Raw genomic sequence first — 26533 nt, forward strand, 5'->3', positions numbered from 1 at the left:
GTGATTCGCCTACCTTATCATCATCAGCAGCAGCCAGCAGCAGCTAAAGTACCTTATTATTTTTTAACTTCTTGACAAGCATGCTCAGATTCCCAGAAAATCTTTCTGTTAGTCAGGCCTCAAACGCATAATCACCAGCCAGTATAAAATTTTCAATGACAACACAATATATCAACAGAAGTTGATAATTTTTTTTTTTTTTTTTTTTTTTTTTTTTTTTTTTGACATCAAGAAAACGTACATTGATTAAAAGAGGAAATACAACCTAGTGCTAATACAAACACACAGAAAACAAAGGAAAAGCTAAAGGAGCTTTATGAGCTCTTACATGCCCTAAAAAACAAAAAGAAACAAAGCCGATACAAAGTCGCCTATTAAGTAGCACGCCACTGGTCGATAATTGTGCTGATGAAGTGAAAACACTAATGACTGATGGATGTGGTAGGAGAAGCAAATGTCGATCACGATCCGGACAACGAACCAAAGGCAAGATTTGCATCTCGCCGCATGAGCAATCCCAACGAACTTCTGACGTGTGGGATTCTTGGCTCATGATCTGTGGAAGAGTCACATTCCTAGGTGACTCATGACTCTCTGTCGAGAGTATGTCTTGTTTCTCCGTAAAGGAGAAACGGGGCGTGCTGAAATCCACCAGATGATACTGGGGTGCCGCCTGCAGATTTGAATTTTTCAAGGCAAAGACCAGTAAGATCATTGCCAAGCGAAAATGAGAGCTAAACATGGTGAGCTCTCGAAGAAACCTCCGGTTTATGAAAACGGAAAACATAATGTCCAACCATGAAAACCGAACATCGCCTCGACCAAACTCACACTGCTCATCCATCTGACGTACCTGTTCCTTCAACAAACGTTTCAAAAAACCTACTGATTCTATTACTACAACCTTACACCACCATCCCTGATTCAACTTGCAAATAATTTGTAGAACCACCAAACTGATAAATAACCTAGCAAGGGGGGAAGGGGAGAGGGAAGCCCAATAACCGGGGGTGAGGGAAGGGGATGCCCAAACAAAACTGACCCACAACAAGGAATAAGGAATTCGACGAAAACCTCGAACAGGGGATGGGGTGATTACACAACTAAACCATTCGAACTTAGGAGGGGAACGGGGAGGGGAGGCCCGACTAACTAAAATAGGGGAGGGAGAAGGGAAGCCCGACGAAGGAACAGGGAAAACCAGGATTAAGAGCCACAACAAAACTAAAATAACGACACTAACCGCTAACATTAGCGGCGGAAACAAAGAACAACACTAACCCAACAAACGAAAAACAAGGGAAGGGGAAGGAGACCTGACTGACGCGACTGGGGAGGGGGGAGGCGGAAGACCCGAACTGGCGGCGACATGAAGCTACACACGGCGGCGACCGACCTGACCTGTGAACAGAGAAGCCCAAAACACGAACAAAAAACCGGCGACGAAGGGAAAGCCAACGAAGCCACTAACCGACGAACACGAAAAAGACAAGCAGCAGGCTCGCCGGCGACGTGCGGCCACCAGCGAGCCTGCTGCGGCGGGGTTTTGTGGCTAGGGTTTTGTGGTTAGGGTAGAGAGAGAAGAGAGAGGCTTAGGGTTTTGCGGCGTCCCCAGAAGTTGATAGTTTTTGATGAAAAACTGTCTTCATAATTCGTCCAAAAAGCTAGATAATATCGTATCATGTTTTAAATTCAATATAATAGTTTCTCTTCTTTTTCTCTTACTTTTTGACCCCACCCAACTACTTTTCTCTCTCTTTACTCTTTACTTTTTACATTTGAAGTGTAAAAATGAAATATATTTCATATAAAATAAGAGCTATCGGTATAGAGTAAGCCTCTCTATTTTTCTCTCTCGTGAGCTATCGGTATGGAGTAAAGATTCGCTTGATAATTTGGGGAAAAAAATTTGTGAGTTGGAAGAGAAGGTGAAAAGTATGCAACAATCCACTGGTGAAACTGACCGTGAGGTAATGTTAGATTACCAAGGGAGGCTTGATAATTTACTTGAAAAACAAGAAGCGTTTTGGTACTTGCGATCACGAATCTCCGAGATTAAAGATGGTGACAAAAATACCAAGTACTTTCACCATAAAGCGAGCCAACGGCGACGTAGGAACTACATTCATGGCCTTCATGATGAGAGGGGTGTATGGAGGGACGACGAGGTTGATATTGAAAATGTAGTAGTGTCTTATTACCAGAAGCTTTTTACATCGAGTTCCCCTTCGGAGGAGGACATTAAGGTGGTGCTAGAGGCAGTGGAACCGGCCATTACAGAGGAGATGAACGTGCTGTTGTGCAGACATTGTAGTAAGGAGGAAGTGTGGGAGGCGCTCCGCCAAATGCACCCGAGCAAGGCCCCGGGCCCTGATGGGATGCATGCTGTTTTCTACCAGCGTTTCTGGCACATTGTGGGTGATGACGTTACCTCTGCTGTTTCAGGTATTATACATGGTACTCGGCCCCCAGATGCCCTGAATTATACTAACATTGCTCTCATCCCGAAAGTTCATTCTCCAACTCTTGTCTCTGAGTTCCGCCCTATTAGTCTGTGTAATGTTATTTTTAAACTTGTTACAAAAGTTTTAGCTAACAGGCTAAAAATGATATTGCCGGGCGTTGTGAGTGAAAATCAGAGTGCTTTTGTTCCTGGTAGGCTCATTACTGATAATGCCATTATTGCTTTAGAATTATTTCATTCAATGAAGTATAGATGCAGAGGTAGTAAGGGTTTTGTAGCAATGAAACTTGATATGAGCAAAGCATATGATAGAGTGGAGTGGAGTTTTCTTCGGAGTTTGATGCAGAAAATGGGATTTGCTGATAAATGGGTTCGATGTATTATGGATTGTGTGTCCTCTGTTAGATATTCTTTTGTGGTGAATGGGGATGTTTGTGGCTCTGTGATTCCCTCTCGAGGTCTCAGGCAGGGTGACCCTATATCTCCATATTTGTTCATTCTTGTTGCAGATGCTTTTTCGGCCCTTGTTAGGAAAGCTACTGCTGACAAGTTGATTCATGGCATGAAGGCTAGTCGGAGTGGTCCGGAAATTTCTCATCTCCTCTTTGCTGATGATAGTTTACTCTTTGCGAGAGCTTGTCGACAGGAATGCTCTGTTATAGTTGATATTCTCAACAGATATGAAGCAGCATCTGGTCAAAAAATAAATATTGATAAGTCGGAAGTTTCGTTCAGCAGAGGTGTTAGTTCTATACAGAAAGATGAGTTGATTGATTTCTTGGCTATGCGACAGGTGGATAGACACTCTAAGTATCTGGGAATCCCGACACTAGCAGGTCGTTCTAAGCAACATCTTTTTTCAGGCATCATGGATAGAGTATGGAAGAAGTTACAAGGTTGGAAAGAGAAACTTCTCTCACGTGCGGGCAAAGAAATCCTTCTGAAATCAGTGATTCAGGCTATCCCAACCTATGTGATGGGAGTGTACAGATTCCCGGTGGCTATTGTTAATTCGATCCATTCTGCTATGGCTCGATTTTGGTGGGGCAGCAAGGGGGCCCACCGTTCAATGCATTGGAAGAGTTGGCTTTCCATGTGTAATCCGAAATGTCTTGGAGGGATGGGTTTTCGTGATCTTTCTGTGTTTAATGAGGCTTTACTCGGTCGACAAGCTTGGAGATTAATTCAATGTGAAACGTCTCTTCTCAGTCGAGTGTTGAAAGCTAAATATTACCCAAAGTGCTCTTTTCTGGAGTCCTCCCTGGGACTTGTTGGAAGCTATTCATGGCGAAGTATTTGGGGTTCTAAGGCTCTTGTTAAGGAGGGCGTGCTGTGGCGTGTGGGAAAGGGGGTTAACATCAATATTTGGGACGACCCTTGGGTGTTAAATGGTGACAGTCGTTTCATCTCTACTGCGAAGGTGGACGGTCTTAACTTTGTCTGTGATCTGATAGATTTTGGGAGTATGGATTGGGATACTAATGTTGTGAATGAGAACTTTAATGAGCAAGACGCTCAAGCTATCTTGGCCATTCCTTTGAGTGAGCGTCTTCCTGAAGACTGTGTTGCATGGGCTTTCACTAAGAATGGATCTTACTCTGTTAAAACTGCCTATATGGTTGGTAAATCTGGCAATCTGGATTTGTTTCATCAAGTATGGGTGAAGTTGTGGAATTTGCAAGTCTCACCGAAGGTGAGACATTTTTTCTGGCGTATTTTTTCAGCTACGTTGCCTGTGCGTGCTGTGCTTAAATACCGGCACATCCTTGACGATGATACGTGCCCATTATGTAATGAAGGCCCCGAGACAATCACGCATGCAGTTCTGACCTGTCCGCGGGTTAAAGAGGTGTGGGAGTTGTCGGGTTTGCAGGATATGTTGCCGCGAGAGGAGGGGTTGGACTGGCTGGATTTTTGGGATGTCTGGGAGGGTGTTGATGACCAAAAGCTGATTGACTTTTGCTATATTACATACTATGTGTGGCAGCGCAGGAATAAGCAGGTGTTTGAAGGTTGGTGTAGGCCAAATAACTTAGTGGTATCCTATGCGCTGAGCTCTGCGAAAGACTATGGCATATATTCGAAGAGGATCTATGGTGGCACGACTCTTGCTGCCCCCGTACATGTCCGCAGATGGGTGTCTCCCCCCACTGGAATTTTGAAGGTGAATTGTGACGCGTCAGTTTCTGAGGAGGGATGGGTTGGTCTCGGTGTGGTAGCCCGAAATTCTGAGGGTTTGGTGATTTTTGCAGCCACACGTCGCGTCCGTGCTTGGTGGCCTATTGAAGTTGCAGAGGGGAAAGCTTTGTGTTTTGCTATTAAGTTGGCTCGAAGCTATGGCTTTCATGATGTGATCTTTGAGACGGATTGCTTGACTATTGTTAACAGATTATCTAGAGGTGCTATTTATTTTTCTGATTTAGATGCAGTGTTAGAAGATGCTATTTTCTTATGTAAGGATTTTGTTTCTGTTAAATGGTCGCATGTGCTACGGGATGGGAATTTTGTTGCCCACCACCTAGCTCGACTAATTCCGTTTGGTGTTGAACAACGCTGGGATCGTCATTGTCCAGCAGAGGTGTCTCCGTATGTACTCATGGACAATTTGTCCTCTGATTAATATAGTTCGCCTCGTGTTTTCCCCTCAAAAAAAAAAAAAAAAAAAAAAAGTAACATGCAACCAAAATCTAATAGGAGAAATATAATATGTGAAATTACTTTATGATTTTTTTACGATAGAATCGGATTGTAGAATCGTATTAAGATCCTACCATGTGAATTTTTGAGGTTGAGTAGGATCAAAAGATCCTGCAAGCTAAGATTAAGTACCTATGTAGGATCGGGATCGGTGAGGTCCTTCCTGATTGTAGAATCGTAGGATCGTAAGATCCGGATCAGGACTTTAATAACAATGAATATTGATAATTTTTTTAACTCTACCTCATTCATTAATAGGTTTTCCGTTTGTATTGTTTTTTACTATCTAACTTTTTAGACTTTGAAGTTGTTTGGCAATCGGTTGTTGGTTGTTGGTTTTTAGCTGGTTTAGTTGCCTTGTTTGACTGGCTGGAAGCATTGGCTGTATGTATTGGTTTTTTAAGTTGGATGTTTGCAAAAGTGTTTGGCAAAATTAATTGTGGTCGTTGGTTGTTTATTAGAGAGTTTGTGGGCCATAAGTCAAAAGTCAATCCCAAAAGTTGCTCCAGGCAGCTCTTTCATTTTGGCTTAAAAGCCAACTTTTCAGCCAACCAAGAGCCAATAACCAAACACTTTTTTTTTTGGCTGTATTACCAAATTGAAAAGCCAAAAGCCAATCAAAAAGTCATTTACCAAACATGGCCTTTGATCATAAACATTCACCAATATATAATAACAAAGCTATTCATTTTAGATTTTGTTGGATTTTGTGTAGATTTTAATTACACCTGAGGGTGAATATATGGGTTTGTTATATGAGCAAGTGAGGATAAGAACATGTATAGGTATTGTCATATATGAACTATGATTACGTCCTATAGCTAGATTACTATGAATATATGATTTTTTAAATAAAACTCGTAATTAGAGACGGGTGATTAATTATTCCATCTCAAATTATTTGAGATGGCCTATATAATAACCGTTTCAATTTTGAGAGAATTTTAATACGTACTCTAAAAAATTCCATACCAAATTTGGAAGGTATTCTAAAAAATTTTGTCTCAAAATTTGTGACGAGTATTCCATCTCAAATTTGAGACGAAATACGTACGATCCGTCACAAATTTGAGACGAAATATAATCCGTCTTAAGTTTGAGATGGAGTTGTGAAAATTTCGTCACAAGTTTTTTTGAGACGCCTCCTATAGGGGCGTCCCGTTTTCCGTCTCTAACTGCAATTCGAGACGGATTGTGCCCATTTAGAGACATAAATTTACGTCTCTAATTAGGGTTTATTTTGTGATGTGCAATTCAAATTAAACAACAAATTCAGGTTATAGGTTAAGAATGGAGAAGAAAACCAATGCAGGCTTTAGGGCGTCTTGATGGATTGGAGAAGAAAGAGAGAATGATATATGCATGATACTGAAATTAGGGCCAATAAAATGCGTTATAATCTGGTTTTTATGATATAATTAATATACTTCAGCGCTTAACTAATATACTTCAGCGCTTAACTAATATACTTCAGCGAAGCAATTTAAGGCTAGCATAACTAATAAGTCCAAGTGCTTAACTAATTCCGTTGTTGGTTTTATGCACGCGCGTGATGTCAGCATGGCATCAGATATTCTCACGTTAACACTCACGAGAGACCGTCTCTTAAAAAATAAACTCGTAAAGTATAGTCATGTGACATTATTAGATTTGTCTTAGAATATATAATATTATTTTGGGTAATTGTACAATTTTACTCATTGGTAATTGAAATTATTAAATATTAATCGACAAAGTTTTGCGTTTGTAAGCCTAAGATGCATTGTTGTTAAAATCCCAATTCATATCTGACGATCCTACGATCCGGAAAGACCTCACCAATCTCGATCCTATTTGTAGGATCTTTCGATCCTACCCAACCACAAAAAATCACACGGTAGCTACATAATACGATTATACGGTCATACAGCTCTACGATTCGATCCTAACATAAGGAAATCACAAAGTAATTTCACATATTATATTTTTCCCATTAGATTTTGGTTGCATGTTACTTCCATATTATAGTATTGAAAAACTATCACCATTTGATAATGAAATAAGTCATTATTGTGTAAATTTTTGACATGAGGTTTTCACCCTGTTCTAGCATAATTATCTCTATTTTACCGAATTATAGGATCTTACGGTCCTCTAACTGTAGGATCTTATTACGATATTATGATTTGATCCCACCGATTCAATCCTACCAACTCCTAGAATCCAAAGTAGGATTTCTTAGTGCTAAGATGGTAAAAGTCAAATTGTATGAAAGAGAGTTAGGACTAGGTAAAGTATATCTTCGCTATATGTAGAGTATATATTTTGGTTCAAAGATTGGAAGTTTGTCAACTATTATCTTTTCAATAGGCTATTTTTAACTTGCAAGCATTTCTCAAAGAGTTGTAATTTACTACTTTCTCTAATAATTTACATTAATTATTGATACCTGTAGCCGATTTCAGTTGACTTTTTATAGCGATCAATACCACAATTTGGGGCCAAATTAAAATCATCAGGTGACTTCATAGATTATTTGTGTAATTGTGTACACACTATGATATCATTTGGGGTAAAACAAAGTTCATTAAAGATGGTAAGGATTAGCAATAATCAAATAAAATATTTATTAGTAGTCATTTTACTAACTTATAAAAAAATGGTTTAGTTTAGGGAGAAGACTTCCCCAAGTAATATATATTTTGGTCCGGACGATGTCCCGGGTTAGTTATAATTATCAAATATATTATTATTAATAAATTATATAATTGATTTTATTGGTTTTTCTTACTTTTTCAATAATGTTATTACTTAAATAAAAGTGTTAGAGATTAAAAGGCAAAAAAACTTGTTTATGATTTTATAGTTACATATTTCCTCCGTTTAGAAATAGTTGTACCATTTGCATAGTGTTTACTATTCTCAGCTTATATTTTGATTATCTTTGGTGATTTATATTTTGGGAAAAAAATAGAGTCATATGGGAAGCGTGAAAACATGATTTATATTCGTCTCAATGTATATTTTTTAATATTAACTTTTTATGATTTTTACTCATTGATAATTGAAGATATTACGTTTGAAATCATGCATCGACAAGCGTGAAAACATGAAACGGTGCAACTATTTCTAAACTGAGGAAGTATAATTATAATTTATAATGCTTTATTATGTTTTAATTTAGAAAATTAAAAATTAAGATTGTGATGGATTGGTTGTTAAACTCTCACCTTTCATTTCCTGATTTGGTTAGTTGTTTGATTGACAGGAAGTGGTGAAAATAGGACTATGAAAATTCGTTGAGAAATTGAAATTTTTACAAAACGTGGTAATTTATTCAATCAACTTCCCTTGGTCTTTCTATTCCCACATTAATATATGAGTAGTGCAAATTTCTTAATGTGAACCAATCATATTACGGCCATCTTCTAGGAATAACATAAGGGAAATAACTTCTTAGGAAATGAAACTTTCCATGAAAATCATATGTTAATATATACCAAACAACCACTAAAAACATCATGTTTGTCCGGAAAAAATAATTTCCAATAGGGATATGAACTTAGAGTGCTAATTTAAAAGGTTTGAACTATTAATCAACCTATGTATGTCCCTACTTTAGAGAGTTCTAATTTTTAGAGTCCACTCATGGTACACCCGGGTGTACCATGCTCATGGTACACCCAGGGGAATTTTCGTAGTTAATTGCAAGTTAAGGGGCACGCTGGTAATTTTTGGGCAATAATTGTTCTTTCTCCTTCTTCCTTCCAAAGCTTGAAAACAGAAAAAAATGGAGGAACCAACACAACCTTGCGGATCATTCATGGCGTATTCAACTCAAACATCTGAATCAGAGTTGCAAATTTTTTTATTAAAAGCAATAAATCGTATTAACGATGATTCAGAAGCTAATTTCGCTCATTTTTGCAAATCAACAATGGCGGATTCAACTCATTCGTGCGAATCATTAATGGCGGAATCAATTCAAACATGCGAATCGACAACAGAATTGCAAATTTCTTCACTCAGTGAAATACTTACTGTTGGCATGCAATCAGAAATTAATTCAGGTAAATTTTTGTCCTAAATTTATCTAATTAGTGATGCAATTTTTAATTTTGCCCTAAACAGAAGATGAAGACATCAATGGTGAACTCAGAATATTGCCATATTTTCCTGTAGATAACATAAACATCTAATACCTTTTTTGATTTTTTTTATTCTTTTTGGAATTTACTTGTTATGTTTAGGAATTTGATAAATTAATCTTACAGTGATTCAAAATACTGTAAATGAACATGAAGAATTTTGCTCAAGCGTTGAGTTGAATGACAATAGATGTCAGTTACTGGTTGCAAAATTCATTATCCAAAATTACTGTTCATTAGCACAAAATGAGCTAGTTTATATGTTCATTTATTCAAATGTGCATTGTTTTTCTTATTCTATTTTTGAAACTTGATAAATGAATATTACAATGATTCAAAATAATGTAAATGAGCAAGAAGAGTTTTGCTCAATTGTTGCTTTGAATAAATATGTGTCAGTTACTTGTTGCAAAATTGATTCTCCAAAATTACTGTACATTAGCACAAAATGAACAAGTTTATATGTTCATTTGTCAAAATGTGCATTGTTATTTGATGATTTGATCATTATCTTTTTAAAATGTTTGCTCATTATCTTAAAATGAGCATATTTTATTTTTCTCATATGTGCACAAAAATATTATTCTTTGCTCAGATATAACAACTAAAGAAATTAAATTAAAATGAACAAAGAGCTTGAAAATGAGCATCAAAAGAAGCTTGCAAGAAGCTGGAACCAAGCAAAAATGGCGGTTAAAGATTGTCAGAGAGGAAAAATGAAGAAGAGAGAGACATAGTGACAGTCTGACAGAGGAGAGAGAAACGTAAAGAAAAAGAGAGAGAAATCAGACAAATTTTATATCCATTTGAAACATTATGACCTGGCTGAAAAGTTTGGGCTGGGTGTACACCTTAAGTTGCAAGAAATTACGAAAATGTCCCTGGATGTACCATGAGCATGGTACACCCAGGTTTACTATAAAGATTCTCTAATTTTTATTGAGTCTCAGAGACTTGAGATTGAATTAATAGGGACATGTAAAACATGGGTGCCACCGGAATGGTTAATTGAGAGAAGTAGGAAGTAGGAAATAAAAAGTACGAAATAGGAAGTAGAAAGTAAGTGAGATTTAAAAAAAAAAAAATCGTTAGTTTCAAATAATTAAGGCTAACCAAAATTAAGATTTAAGAATCGATATAGATTAATCAATAGTTCACAACTTTTAGAAATTATCTCCTAAAATTCAAACCTCTATTACAAATTTTTTCCAAATAAAATTCAAACTCAATATATTAGTCAAATTTGCTGAAGTACTCCTCTTGTCAAAGTTTGAAACCCAGGCTTACCCAGGATTTGAATGATGTGTGGTGATATTGAAGAAAAATATATTCCCACTTGATTAATCTGTGTCAAAATGAGGTTACAATATAAAATAAGCGACGACTTCAGAATTTCTTGGTCTTTTGTTTGACCCAGTAGAAGATCAATTCAGCAAATGAATATACTTATCAATTTACTACTGAACAATCCAATTTTTTGCAACTTTAAAGTTGAGATTCTTGAGACAATATTACTCGAACAAGGCACTGCTCACCAAAAGCCAATAAGGTATGCACTCTTCTACATTTATGCTTTCTTTTTATTAGTTTCCCTTAAGAGCTTATTTTATTTTTGTTTGAACAAATATATGAGATTAAGTAAAAAAAAAATTGTTTGTGTAGTTTTGTTTAACTAATGGATAAGTTGAAGCTGTGATCAAGAAAATAAGATTTAGAAAATGACTTAAATTGAAAAAAAATTCTAGATGGGTAATATTCATAAAACAACACAACAATACCAGACATCGAAGAATCATTATGAATACATAAAATTTGAATTTCTGAGTAACAAAATGGTTTATACAGTTGCAAATATATCCTTAAAATGTAATATATAGAGAAATAAACTTTTTGAACTTTTCATGAACATTTCTTCATTTTCCTGAACATTTCTTAATTTCCGTAATGATAATTTGGAGAAAAGAGCCTTATCTAGTTATCTTCATGTAGTTTGATAAATTTAGCTTTTTTTTTTTACTTGACAAAACTTTTTTTTGTCAACTTAACTTGCTTATGCTTAACTTAATTTATCTTTTGCGAAAGTGAAACTTATTTTTGTCTAAACGTTCTTTGTTTTTTTATTTGGATTTGTTAAAACCAATAAATCAATACTAAGGCTATGTTTAGTTCACCTAAAAATTTTTGATCTCAATTTATCTGATTTGATCTGAACTTATTTTTTCTGATTTGATCTGAACTTATTTTTTCTGATTTGATCTGATCTGAACTTATTTTTCTGATCTGATCTGATTTGATCTGATTTACAAGATCTTATCTTTTATAACATATATTATTACTATTATATTATTATTTTGCCATTCATTATTATGCAATACTCCCTCTGTATTTTTTTTTATCTTTCTCACTTAAAATCTTGACAGTATGCACAATCAGAGAGAATCTTTTAGATTTTTCTCAATATATAAGAAATAATATAGTCATGTGGGATGTTGTTTGATTCGTCTCAATGAGTACTTTATTAATATGCAATTATTATAATTTTTACTAATATGTAATAAAAGATATTTAATGTAGAATAAGTGCATTGGCAAACGTGTAAAGTTAAAGTAGGAAAGATAAGAAATACAGAGTGAGTACATTATAAGATCTTATTTATAGTATTACTATTATTATCATTTTATTTCTATCACAACTTTTACCCAACTTTTATTAATAATAATAATCATTATTATTATTATTATCATTTTATTTCTATCACAATTTTTACCCAACTTTTATTAATAATAATAATTATTATTATTATTATCATTATTATGATAACAACAATAATATTTATAATCATAATAATAATTACTAAAACTAATTTTACAACTCAAGTCATTAATTTATAAGAGCACTTCTAAAATGTTTCACACTTTCCCTTAAAATAAAAAAAGTTTCACACTTGAGAAGTCGGCAAACTTAACTCATTTTTTTTCATATAAAATAAAATAAGATATACAAACAACTATGAAAACTTACCTAAATACTACTACTAAGTTCTCTTTTACGTTGGAATTCGGTAGGAAGAGGTATACCGGATCTAAATTTATAATTTGTATTTCACACTTAGCTTATTTTGAAATTTAATCTGAACTTAGTTGTTTTATTGTCATGAATTTGAGCTATCATATTTTATATATTTCTTATTTTTGTGCCAATCTTATACTCTTAACACGTGGTTTTTAATTTCCTATTATTTAATAACAACAAAATTACTTAAAATGATGATAACAATGATATTTATAATGATAAGAACGAGATTAATAATAATTACCAATATTAATAATTAATAAGTACAACGACAGCAATAATAATCCTTTTGAACAAATGTACTAGTAAATAATACTCCCTCCTTTTTTTTTAGTCCGTTTCTTTTTAATCTAATCACTGTTGCTTTTTCTATTTTTTGTAACATATCACATTTATTTTCTCCTCTTTTTCAACTCATGTCATTCACTTTTTAATATCTTAACCCACTCTTTTGTTTCTCTCTTACTTTTCAGTTTTTCTCTCCACCTTTTCAATTTATCTCTCATACTTTTGTACTTCTTCCTTTTGTACTTCTTCTTTGGTTCTTCCCCAAAGTGAAGTGAGTAAATTTAAAAGAAAACGGGAGTAGTATTAATAGTAATAATGAGTTTTTAAATATAAGCATGATCTGATCTGAACTTATTTTTTCTAATCTGATCTGACCCGATCTGATTAGATTTGAAATAAGCAAAAATAAGGTAAACCGAAGCTTAAGTATTTGAAATCAAGGTAGAAGTTTGATTTTTTTTTAAAAAAATACACTTTTGGGGACTTACCTCTAGGGCTGACAATCAGGTGGGGTTGGGTCGGGTTCATGTTAGTATCGATAATAAATGGGTGAAAAAGTCTCTCAACCCAAACCTAATTCATTTAATAAACAGGCCTAGTTGAAAAAATTAACCCTGATCCGATCCATTTAATATAAAGGTTACTGTATAACTTGTTTAACCCATTTAATACATTCTATTGAAAAATAATTATTTTCTTGAAAACAAAATGAGCAAGTTCACTACTAAAAGTATGCATGTTTAGAGTTTCTTGGAATAACTATGACATATTTTAGAGATATTTTAACCAAATTTTAGATTTATCAATATTTTTTTAGAATATTCTATATAATTAAGTTAATCAGGTCAAACACAGGTCATTTTCAGGTCGAAAATGTCAACCTGAACCTAACCCGTTTAATTAAATGAGTTAATTGTGTCAACCCATTTAAAAATTCCAACACTAACCCGCTTATTTTAGTTTAGGTTCTGGTCGGGTTGTCGGGTTGGGTCAACTTTTGCCAGCCCTAGTTACCTCTCATACTTTACATCATTTGGGGACTCACCTTTTATCTTTTATCGTTTGGGGGCTGATGATGGCCGGAAAATAAGATTCCGTGAGGTTATTAATTTTTTAAAACGAATACAATAGATAATTAAAACTATAAAACAAAAATACATATACTTTGAGGATTGTTAGCTACCAACTGTACTCGAAAATCAAACCACAATATTGATCACTAAAATATCAATGTAAACACCAATGTGCCTAAAAAAAATATGTACATAAGAAGAAGAAAATTATATATATAAAGTTGTAGATAAAAACTAAAACCAAGTTACAATTTTTTCAATTAAAAAAAAAAATCAATCCCAAATACTGCATACTCTATTTCATGTTCTTATTAATACCACATGCATGTACACAATTATGGCCACAAAAGTTGAATAATTTACATATAAATTGTGTTTCTATCCGAACTAGATATAATCACGCAATGTCGAATTTCCTTCAAAAAATTTAAAATTTAGATTAATCCCTAAACCCTAACCAATTACATATACAAATAGATTTCTAATTACAGCATTAAATCTCAAAATTGCAAAGAAAGAACATGAATTTGATGTAGTACCCGGTTTTTGCAAAGATTAGAGTTTGTTTTTTTACTAGAGTAGAGATGGTTCATGAATTCCTCTTTGCAAAGAAAGAACATGAACTGATAGTAGTCTAATGGTAAACGTTTAAAAGGTTTTATTTTTCCCTCTTTTTAAAAGCAAGTGTATTGCAAGAAAGTAGGGGAAAAAAAAGATTTTTTTTAAAGTCTCAACCACACCAGAATTTAACTTTCCCCACCATCAATCCCCAAACAATGAAAGATAAAAGGTGAGTACCTAGATAATGAAAAGTATGAAAGGTAAGTCTCCAAAAGTGTATTTTACTCTCAAAAAACTATTACTAAACATGTATAAACCGTGGACAACTAATATGTTAAAACTTTCCATTATTTCAAAAATCATTTTTTTTTAAGGAATTTTTAATAATAACTACCTTATTATGTTGAATTTTTTCTTTGAATAATGCAAAAGTGGGTTTTAATTCCCAAAATATGCCCAAAAAAATAAAAATTCCCTGCGTACCGTCCACGTAGGACGGCACGCGAGAAAATTGTTTTTTTTTTTGTTTTAACCCGCGGAAACCGCTACTCAAAGTAGCGGTTTAATTTTATAATAAACCGCTACTCTGAGTAGCGGCTTATAAATATAAACCGCTACTCTGAGTAGCGGTTTACCTGCGCAAAATATGGTAAGCAGATATCAGTTTTCATAATAAACCGCTACTCGGAGTAGCGGTTTACAAAAAAAAAAAAAAAATTCTCGGCACTTGTAAACCGCTACTGCAAGTAGCGGTTTTACTAAAAAAAAATAATCTCGCGTGCCGTCCTACGTGGACGGTACGCAGGGAATTTTAATTTTTTTGGACATATTTTGTGAATTAAAACCTACTTTTGCATTATCCAAGGAAAAAATTCTTATTATGTTTCACCCACTTTGAGAATAACCACCTTATACTTTTTTTCCACATTAACATAACTAATAACTTCTTAAATTCCATTAGCATTGAATGGTTTTCGTCTATTTTGCATCTAACGTGGTCCCACCTATTAATTTCCCTCAATTCCAACCGATAGCTCCATGTTACTCCTCAAACCTTGCTTATAGGCCCCGTTCGCTTGACAAATAGAGTTTAGAGTTCAGCTGTTAGAGTTTTAACTTTTTGTTCAACAGATTTGACTACTGATCTGACAACTTTTTTTATAAATGTGTTTGGTAAAAATTAATTGATTACTAAAAGCTTATTGTCATTTGTTTGTGTAAAATGACATTTATAGACATTTTAATACATATCTGTAGTATTATTATTAGAGGCAAAAAAATCATTAAACATATTTCTACCTAATCCTCTAAAGAAAAAGCTCCTAATATGAGCTTTTTCATTTGGAGAGTTTTCATTCCAAAACTCTCTAAAACTCTATTTTAGCAAACACCCCTGACCCCTTTTAAAGTTGTTGACTAATCAAAACTCTAAAAGTGATTCAAACCTCTCTTTTTGCTCCAAAATTCTAATTGTCAAACACTCCCATAATCTCAATTCTCTCTCAATTGTCAAAATTTTTCCAACTAACTCTACAATTAAGTGAGCGAAAATTCATATATCGACTTTGTAATTCAATCCACGATGAAATAAAAATTAGCCGGGCCTATCAAGGAGAGATAGAGAGAAAGAAAATGGGAGAAACAAAATCTTGGACATAAAGTGTTTTATGATGGTGAAATTTTAAAAGATAGGAAAGTTAAGGGAGTAAGGGCCTGTTCCCCCCACCTTATTTCCAGTTCAGTTCAATTTAGTTCGGTTCGGTTCAGTTCAGCTCTGGACAATACTTTTATGGCCTGTTCTCCCCAGCTTATTTTCAGTTCAGTTCAGTTCAACTCCATTCTTTTATATATAACCATTTTGTTAAATATTATTATTATGTTGGTATAATTTATTTTACTAATTATTCTTATTATTATTATTATTATTATTATTGTTATTTATTTTTATATCATTACTATTAAGTATTATTATTATTATTATTATTATTGTTTCTATATATTATTTTTTTATTATAGCTTTACTCATTATTATTACTATTATTATTAAAGGAACATGGTTTAGGTCAAAGCACAAATAAACCCATGTTTTTAGCCCATAAATCAATCAAATCGCGTCACGACGGTTATGATGTAATTTTTGCGGTCCAACCCAATCATTATTTTTATTATTAAATATAATTATCAAAATAGTAATATTAATTTACTTCTTAGATATTATTGTTATTATATATCATCATCAAGTATTAATATATTAATACAAATAATATAAAATAATAATTATTAATTATCATTATTATCATTAATTGTTATTATTATTAATTTATGATTATTAATATTATTTATTTATAACTATCATTTTAAAATATCCAAAATAATATTATTATTATTCATTATTATTACTTATCATTATAATAATTATTTAATATTCATATTATTATTGTTTAAATAATATTTATATATTTATTACATTTAATTTAATTCAATTGAATTTAATTTAATTCAATTCAATTCAGTTCAGCTCCAATCAGTTCAGTTCAGCTCCAATCAGTTCAGTTCAGCTCAGCTGTTTTATGCCGAAGAGAACAGACCCTTACTCTCACATATCACTATTCATTTCAGTTCAGTTCAATTTAGTTCAGTTCAATTCAGTTCAGTTGTTTTATGTCGAAGAGAACAGACCCTAAAATACAAAAAAAAAATATAAGGTGAGCACTTTCAAAATGAGTAAAACATAAGGGGGATTGTTATAAAAAATTACTTTTTTTTTTTTAGTTTAACCACTTCCTCTCCTTTCCTTGAAGATCATACAAAATTAATCAAATTTGGTCGACTATCTCAACGAGTCAATGTATTTAGAATCTCAACTGATAACAAATCTTCTGAAAAATTCATTCAGCTATATTGCCTCTTTTTTTTTTCTTTGCACCCAAAAGTCTTGTCATGTTTGTGAATGCACAGTTTTGAGATTTAATATATCTAATTATATATAAGTAAGAACTATAGAAAATTAATATTAAGAAACTACATATTTAGATGAATCTAATAAGATTTCACATGCATCACAATGTTTTTTTGGATAATATAAAATGATTTTTAAGGCCGGTTGAACTGAATATGACATTTGATGTTGCATTAATATTATAAACTAACTTAAATTTTAGAGCAAAATTAGGTATATGAACTAATGACAACATCCTACTATAATGTGCGAGTAGGGATGTGCATGGGTCCAGGACCCTACCTGGACCCTGTTGGACCCAACCCTAATTTAAGGCTTTGGGTCCAACTTTTTCAGACCCTAAGGGTCCGGGTCCGGGTCTGGGTCCAAGTAAATTTTTTAGGGTCCGGGTCTTAAAATTTTGGACCCAGACCCTACTCAGACCCAACCCTTAGACCCTAAACGTATTTAATATATACATTTTAACTCTTTTTAAAAAAAACAAACTAATTTTCTAAAAGACTAATAGCTAAACTAAAACACCAAAACACCCATTCAGAACTCTTATGTAAGTTGTGTTTGTTTCGTTTTTTTTAGTTTGTATGTTTGTTTTGTTTTTTCAGTTTATATGTTTGTGAATTGTGTTTGTTTCGTTTTTTTTCAGTTTATAAGTTTGTGTTTGTTTCTTTTTTTCAATTTATATGTTTGTGTTTGTTTCATGCAAATTCTTGTGTTTGTTTCATGCGATTTTTTGTGTTTGTGTCATGCGAATTTCAGATGATTATTGATATTAATAATGCTGAAAATTTGGCCAATTAAAGAATTTAAGCCTGGACCCTATAGACCCTCTAGACCCTCTAGACCCTTCAGACCCTAAGGGTCTGGGTCAGGGTCCAATTTTTTCAAACCCTTAGGATCCGGGTCCAGGTCTGCAAAAAAATTTAGAGTTCGGGTCTAGGGTCCGGCTGGATCCTACCCAGACCCTACCCTTGCCCATCCCTATGTGCGAGGGATTGGAGTATAGACTTGTGGACAAATGATCCTCTATTCAGGTTGAGTTCAACTAAAACTTATAGATTTGATTACCCAAAAAAAAAAATTATGTATCTGCTTAGTACAACTACAAGCTAGAAAACTAGTTTTAATAATATAAGATGAAATTTTTTTTTTTTTGAGGGGAATATAAGATGAACTAATGACATATAGTACTACGTACGAAACAAATTCTGCCGCTATTATTTTTCATCCTTATTCCCCCTCCTATATCTATGATTCATATCTTACTTAGTGTATTATTGTGTATATGTACTCAAATAGCACATGCAACATATATATTGACAAGTGATATAAATACATTGTCTTAAAAAAATACCTTTTATTTACTTGATTCTAGATACATTCAGTGTAAAATCTACATTTTTATCTCAAGTACTTTTATTCTTATTAGCGGGTAATATTGTTTTGCTTTTACTCAAGCTTCTTTGATAATGCGTGCATTGTGCTCCCGGGAGTACAATGAGAACTGTGCTCCCACAATAAAAAAAATAGAACATTTACGAACACGAAGACGAACATTTACGAATACGAAATCAAACATTATACTGTTGAAGTGGAACATTACAAAATTCATTTACGAAAACAAACATTTTATTGTTGAAATGGAACATTACAAAAATTCATTTATGAAAAAGAACATTTTACTGTTGAAGTGGAACATTACCAGAATCCAAATACGAAAATGAACATTTTTGGTTGAAGTGGAACATTACTAGATATTACTTAAATAGAACATATGTTTATCAAATATAGAACATATTTTTAGTGAAAATAGAACATATTTTTTGGTGGAAAATAAGTTTTAAAAGAACATTTTTTAAAATTGAACATTTGCTTATCGAAAATGAAACAGATTCACAAAATATAGAATATAATTTTTTGCTGAAAAATAAACTTAAAACGAACATTTGTTGAAATATAACATTTGTTTATTGAAATTAGAACAATTTTTTCGAAAACTAGAACATATTTTTTTTGCTGAAAAATATGCTTAAAATGAACATTTGCTGAAATAGAACATTTACTTATCGGAAATAGAACAAATTTACCGAATACATGGTGTGCATGGTGTCCACCGTGTTCCTGGGAGCATAATAGAATTTTCACTTCTTTGATTTGAAAATTATCTAGGCAATCATAGATTTTAAACAATTTTTTTAAATGATCCTAATTCATAACCATAAGATTTTTCTCTGAGTCACCACCGAGGACTAAAAAATAGTGTCATATTAGAAAAAATCAAATAAGTGACGATCATTAATTAAAAAAGTCTAATGTACATAGTTATCCAATATGGTGTTCTTTGCTCTATTCTTTTAATTCTAAGAAAGATTCTTATTCAAGGATATATAAAACCAGAAATTGCTGAGTTCAAAGAAGATATGACCTCAAAGGAGTCATTTTCGATTGCTGACAAATCACTGCTACAGAATGACAAGTTATACAAGGTATTGAAAGCTTTCAAACGGAATAGTTTAGTACTAATATTGTTACCATAACATCTTTCACTTCTATTATTCTAAAGTATTGTTATTAAGTAAGAGTAAATTTTAATTTGTTACGTGTACGTTGATAATGTTGTGATGTTTTCAATGATGATCGAACAGTATATTCTGGAAACTAGCGTATACCCAAGGGAGCCCGAACTCTTGAAGGAATTGAGAGACGCCACCACTGTTAACCAACCTTTGTAAGTAGAGTTTGTCTTGTAAAAAACTGTTTATTTTTAAATTAAAATTAGATAATGGTAAGTTTAATATTAAAAAGAGAATTAGCTAGTTCAATAGTGATTAAGTTAATTTCTTTTGGTGACTAGTTTAATCCATTTAGTGACTAAGTATATTTTTATATTAAAATTAGGCCGTCTCTTTTAAATTTTTTTGTTGTAAGTATGCATTAGACATTAAACAATAGTTAGGGTGAACTTTATTATTGGGAAGTACAACTACTTAAATTACTAAATTTTTGAAGGTTGTCAATTCTTAGGAACACCCAAATGTTTTCCTAATTAACTATAATAACTTGAATGTCCACATGCTTTTAAATCATATTTTATGTATATTTATATGTAATATGTGAGGACTATCTGATTCTGATGTTTAATATACGGTTTTTTCACCAAATACCCCCGACAAATCAACAAACTCACAATATACCCTCAATGTTTCAACAATTCACCATATACTCCTGACTTTTCATTTTTGTGCACCATATACCCTTTTTCTAACGGACATTAGGTCGCCGTTTGTTTCATTTACGATTTTGCCATCATTATTCACTAACCCTAATTTGAACCCTAATCCCTAAAATCTAAACCTAACCCTAAAATGTAAACCCTAACCCACCCCCTCCCATACACCAGCCCCCTCCCCCACCCCAGCCCCCACCCCTCCCCTTCCCCCACCGGCGCCCCCCACCCCAGCCCCCACCGATGCAGCACCGCTCCCCTCCCCCTCTTCGTTCACCGGTGCAGCACCCCCCACCCATCCCTCTCCCCCATCCCCCTCCGTCGCAGCCCCCTTCCCTCTGCGAACCCCTTTCCCTTATTCTTCTCTCTTCGCCGACCTCGCTGCACCATCCCCTTCAATTCGCCGGCGATTTGCCAGGCTTGTCGGAGATTCTCTCTCCTTTATTTCTTCGCTGCACCATCCCCTTCAATTCGCTGCACCACTCCCTACGTTGCTGCACTGCTGCGTCAGTGTCGCGTCGCACCACGCTGGCTTCGCCGGAAATTCTCTCCTCCGCTCGCTCCACTACTGCGTTAGTGTTGTTGTTCGAATTTCTGGGCTACGGGGGCTGGGGGTTGCGGCAGAGGGGAGGGGAGGGGTTGGCGGGGTTGCGGCAGAGGGAGGGGGAGGGGGAGGGGTGGGGGGTTGCGGCAGAGGGATCGGAGGGGGAGGGGTTGGCGAGGTTGCGGCAGAGGAAGGGGGAGGGTTTGGCGGCTGCGGCAGGGGAGGGGTGGGGGGATGGTGGAGGGGGAGGGGGAAGGGTTGGGCTGGGCTGGGTTGGGCTTATGGTTAAGGATTAGGGTTTAGATTTTAGGGTTAGTATTTAGATTAGGGTTAGAGATTAGGGTTTAGATTTTAGGGTTAGTATTTAGATTAGGGTTAGAGATTAGGGTTTAGATTTTAGGGTTAGGAGTTAATTGTGGCAAAATGGTAAATAAAGTTAACTGTGAGTTAACGGCAGTTAAAAAAAGGGTATTTGGTGCACAAAAATGAAAAGTCAGGGGTATATGGTGAATTGTTGAAACATTGGGGGTATATTGTGAATTTCGCGATTTGTCGGGGGTATTTGGTGAAATAACCGTTTAATATATGATTGATTAATTCTAATGGATAAAATGACTAATAGCCACATCATAAGTAATACCTATCGACTAGCGCAACGGGTCCGGATCCTCTAGAGTTTTATGAAAACTCTACAAAGTAGAGTTGAATCCTGACCATATATTATAAAATCAATGGTTTATGATTAGTGAGAAAGGAAAAGATATGGGAAGGATATTCGGGGGGAAAATAGGGGGGATTTTTGGGAAAGAAAATACAAACCTTTGATTTCTTAATCAATGACTGCTATTTAACGAACTCTACCGTGTAGATTTATTTTGAAACTCTAGAAGATCTCAACACGACATAAAGATATTACTTCAAACACTTGAACCATAAATATAGTTACGTTAAAGTAGGGTTTAAATATACTAACTTTTTCCAGCAAAAATAATATATATAATTTTTATTATATAATTTTATCAGGGCCATTTTAAACATTTTGGAGGCCTTGTTCTAATCTTAGGATTGGGCCCCTAATATCATTTTTTTTTTTGGAACTTCAATGATATAAAAAGTTTCTTGTATAATATTATATAACTATGTTCTTGTAAACTGAAAAACCAAAACTCCAAACTATTTTTATTTGTACAGTGTTCAAACTATTTGAGATTGTATATATATAACAACTCAAAACTAAACAAAGCTATTACCAATGTTCTACTTACAGAGAATAGAGATAACATGCATTAATAATTTTACTATGTCACCCTAAAAAGTTACTATAAAAAAGAAGATTTACATGATGAAGTACCTGGACTCTTCATTTGGACTTCTTTTTTTTTTTTTGGTCCTACTACGAGGAGTTTCCCACCGCCTTTGGCGAGTGGACTAATCTCCCGCGGGAGTTTGCATGGGTACCTCAAAGGGTAGCATCCCTCCCAGCTGGGATTTTTTCCATACCCAAGGCTCGAACCCGAGACCTTCATTTGGACTTATTAACTATTAAACTAGTGGCCACAAATTATTTGACTCTTCTTTGGCAAATATTGCACTTCCCAAAAAAAATAAAATACCGTAAAGAATGCAACAAAAAAGAGTAATAAAAATAGTTGAAAAGAAAAGGGAAATAGTCAACTCGAAACAGCGTCCTCAAGAGTCAAGACTCTATTTATGGAGTATTAAAAACAAAGACCAACTCCTCCAACCTCTGTAATTGTATTATAAGCGTCACAAATACATTATATTGTGTGTTCTTTTAGATTTTGGGCCCAGCAAATTCCGAGCCCTGTGCTATTGGGCTGTTTGCACAGCCTAATAGCCGGGCCTCGGGCCTGAATTTTATATTAGGTGCGTGATTAATGCTTAACCATGAGAGTGTTCATTTATTATTCATTTCAGAGACTCCTTTGTTACATGCCCACTTCGTGGACAATTTTTGGCCATGCTATTGAAGCTAGTGAATGCCCAGATGGTCATTGAAATTGGAGTGTCAACTGGATACTCCACACTATTAACAGCTCTTACAATTCCAAAAGATGGTGAAGTAAGTATATGTTTATTACACCCAACAAAATCCAATAAAATAGCAATGCATGCATATAAATTAAATGCAATAATTACAAGGAGCATTTTCTGTGAAATTTGCAGATTCTAGCCATCAGTGCTGACCCAGAATTATTTGAGACAATTGGTTTACCAATCATAATAAAAGCAGGAGTTGAAAACAAAATTAACTTCATTGAATCCGAAGCGCTTCTCGTTCTTGATCAATTTGCCAAAGATGTGAGTACTCTAATCTATTCAACAAAATAAAGTCATTATCGTTGGCTTTGTAATTTGTTACTAATTTCATTTCATTTTAATCTACACACTTTCTTTTTTGGTCTGGTCCTTTTTTATCTACATACGGTTGCTTTTTCAAATTTTAGTAACATGTTACATCTACTTTTTCCTCTTTTTCCACATATGTTATCCACTTTTTAATCCCATATAGTGAAATGAGTAAATTTAAAAGAAACATATGAAATATTATATTGTCGCATATGGAAATCATATTCTTTTAGGGTGCAAAAAAGGGGTAAACCTCTATTATTTATTATTAAAGGTATGAAAATTGAGATGCATGATTGTAAATAAGAATTAGTAGTCGGGTCCGAGCCTTCGAGTTACACTTGAGTGGTAAATTTCAGTATTCAAGCCAACTATTGTTTCCTTCATTAGATAATTTTGTTTTGTATTTCGATTGTGTCTCATCTTTCTATTAATTGTTGGCCGATGAAAATTTGGATCTAATTCTATATAATGTACATAGAAGTAAATAAATTTGTTCACATACTCCAAATATTTTTTTTAACATCGGTGAAATTCCCGTTAATTGAAAACGAAAGTAAGAACTACATGAAGTAAATCCAAACGATAAACGACAATTAAACAAAAACTAAACTGAGCTTGACTAGTTTTTACAACCCACCGAAAATATAACAAACTAGATATTACAAACCATCGAGCTATCTATGAGATTACATATACACTTTCATTTTGGGTAATAACTTCTCTCTATCTCTATCTCCTATTACATGTGACCCTTTTATTTTCATTATTTATCTCTCTCCTCTCCAAAAATTTCCTAGAAGTCTGTGACTTAAAAGTGTCACAACTAAATTGAAACGCAGGAAGTAATTAATTTTAATATCCAACATCTTGAGGCAGTAATAATGTGAATATTAGTCTCTGATAGATGGATTGTTTAGTATAACATATTTAATATATTTATCAATATATGTGTCTTTATGCAGAAATTAAACTTGGGAAGTTTCGATTTTGCATTCATCAATGAAGTTGACACCAGTAATTACATGAGCTACTATGAGAGATTAGTGAAGCTAGTGAAAATAGGAGGGTTGATTTGCTTTAGTAACACACTATGCGAAGGGTATGTGGCAAAAGAAGAGCAAGATGTGCCAGAAAACAAGAGACTTGCTAGACAACGTTGCCTTGAGTTCACTAAGGATCTATCACAAAATCTTCGAGTAGAAATATGCCATTCACCAATAAGCAATGGTTTCCTTGTATGCAAGCGCCTTCATTAACTCCCTTGTGTGCTAATTATGTTTTGTTTTGGTTTTCAGTTGGTAGATTAAAAATGATGTTTGTTTTCCAATGTTTGTGAACCAAAAACTGTATAATAATTATTGGAACAAATTACATTGTGGGAACTTATAATTGAATAATAAAGAAACAATTAGTTTTGGTAAATCTCAAACTTTAACTTATTGCATCATGGAATTACCACCAATGTGCTTTGTTGGTGTCAGCTAGCTAATGCATATCAACACTGTTTCTTTTCACTATCTTTATTGTTTTTTTTTTTTGACATCGAGAAAATTTGCATTAATTAAAATTGAAAGTACAACCTAATACTAATACAACTAAAAGAAGACAAAGCAAATGAAACTAGAAGAGCTGCATTTGCTCTTACATATACTCGATGAAATAAAAACAACCTATTACATATGCAGACCAACTTAGACTAATCTCGAACGATGATGAGAGGATGTGGGTCAAAGGTCTTGATGAAACAGACATGGAATGAGAGGAAACATGTTGAAAGAAGACACCAAAACGATCTTCAAAGGTAGATTGTCGTAACTCACCTAGTAACTCCCAAAGTCTACTAGCCACAAAATCCCAAGATCCTTGAACATAAAAACCTTCCTGGGATTCTACTGATGAAAGTAACCAAGAAATCACCTCCTTAGGTGACTTCGGACCCTTGAACAAGGGTAACTCGAGTTTCGTCTCGCAAGACAGAAACTCGAAATGCGTGGAGGACATAACTTAGCTCCAAATTAAATTGGAGGGCCTCCCACAAGATGCATTTTTGAGGTGTGATGACTCCAAAGGTCATCACTGGAAATCTGGGTGACTTATGTTGAAGAAAATCGCCCAATTGATGGATCCGAAGATCCGTCCTTGCAATCTCAAACCTAGAAGATCTAACCACAACATGAATAAAATGATCATCACCTCTCATCTTACTCAATACTTCAACCCCTATAGATGCATAACTAGATCTAAAGAACCCTAAATTAAAACGGAAAGAAGGAACGTAAACAAGATACCCAAAACAGACCAACAACCAATACAGAATGCCACACTAAAACCAGCACCATAGAAACTTCAAAAACTGCATGATATCTTAGCGGCCAACGACGGAGTCCTGAACAAACCAACAAACTGACAACTAACACTAGAGGGGAACGGGGAAGGGGACACTAACACTAAAGCTCAAAAACAGAGTAGGGGAACGGGGAAGGGAACCTAAAGCTAACCACTTTTGAAAACGAGCGGGGGATCGGGGAAAAGGAAACCTAAACCTAACTTCAGACACTGAAAAGTGAAAACTAGGGGTATAGGGAGGGGAACTGACCCTAAAACTATGACAAAGTAGGGAGGAATCACGGCCTATAGGCCACCGTGGTGGGCAACTCGACACGGAGAAGGGGAAGACGACAAAGCGGGAGAGGGAGGGGAATGGCGACAGGCGACAGGGAACAGGGGGTAGGGGAGTCGTTTGGGCGACGACCACAGTTGACTCGAAAGTAAGGGGGGACGATGGCGGAGGGGAACACGGCGGAGGGGAGACGAACGAACGGTAGCTGACGACGGGGCGGGGGAAGGAAACCAGCGAATGAAAAAGACAAAAAACTAAACAACCAGTAAACTGAAAAACCAAAAACTAACCAACGGGAGGGGGTGGAAGCAGGCTCGCCGGCGGCTAAGAGAGCGGCGTGCGCTCAGCCAGCCACCAGCGAGCCGGCTCGAGGCGGCGTAGAGAGCAAGGGTTTGAGTTGTTTAGGTGTCAGGGGTATTCCAGAGAAAGAGAAAAGGTTTTTCTTCTTTGAATGTTTTTGTTGTGGTGGCGTTGGTGTTGTAGTAGTAGATCCCTTTATTGTTTTATTAGGAGTATGTACAATGGGGCTCTC

General features: G+C 34.6%; 1 protein-coding gene across 2 annotated transcripts; it reads left to right on the forward strand.

Moving 5' to 3' along the window:
• Positions 1 to 10444: 10444 nt before the first annotated feature.
• LOC104883950 (probable caffeoyl-CoA O-methyltransferase At4g26220) lies at positions 10445 to 24803 on the forward strand. Of its 2 annotated transcripts, none has more exons than XM_010668531.4 (6): positions 10445 to 10837; positions 19621 to 19724; positions 19884 to 19966; positions 22947 to 23091; positions 23196 to 23330; positions 24344 to 24803. In XM_010668531.4, the coding sequence occupies exons 2-6, from the start codon at positions 19659 to 19661 to the stop codon at positions 24635 to 24637; spliced, it is 723 nt and encodes a 240-aa protein (XP_010666833.2). In that variant the 5' UTR covers positions 10445 to 10837; positions 19621 to 19658; the 3' UTR covers positions 24638 to 24803. The 2 variants fall into 2 exon arrangements, with proteins under 2 accessions (XP_010666833.2, XP_010666832.2); XM_010668530.4 differs by having other exon boundaries at positions 10450 to 10837; positions 19636 to 19724.
• Positions 24804 to 26533: the final 1730 nt, after the last annotated feature.

Source organism: Beta vulgaris, chromosome 8 (genome assembly GCF_026745355.1).
Source record: "Beta vulgaris subsp. vulgaris cultivar EL10 chromosome 8, EL10.2, whole genome shotgun sequence".
In the NCBI taxonomy this organism is placed as follows: domain Eukaryota; kingdom Viridiplantae; phylum Streptophyta; class Magnoliopsida; order Caryophyllales; family Amaranthaceae; genus Beta; species Beta vulgaris.

Excerpts from the sequence above, each read along its gene's own strand:
- LOC104883950 (XM_010668531.4), top strand. The coding sequence starts at position 19,659 with ATGACCTCAAAGGAGTCATTTTCGATTGCTGACAAATCACTGCTACAG. Across the intron at positions 19,967-22,946 it reads ACCACTGTTAACCAACCTTT|AGACTCCTTTGTTACATGCC; the intron begins GTAAGTAGAGTT and ends TATTCATTTCAG. Across the intron at positions 23,331-24,343 it reads TTGATCAATTTGCCAAAGAT|AAATTAAACTTGGGAAGTTT; the intron begins GTGAGTACTCTA and ends GTCTTTATGCAG.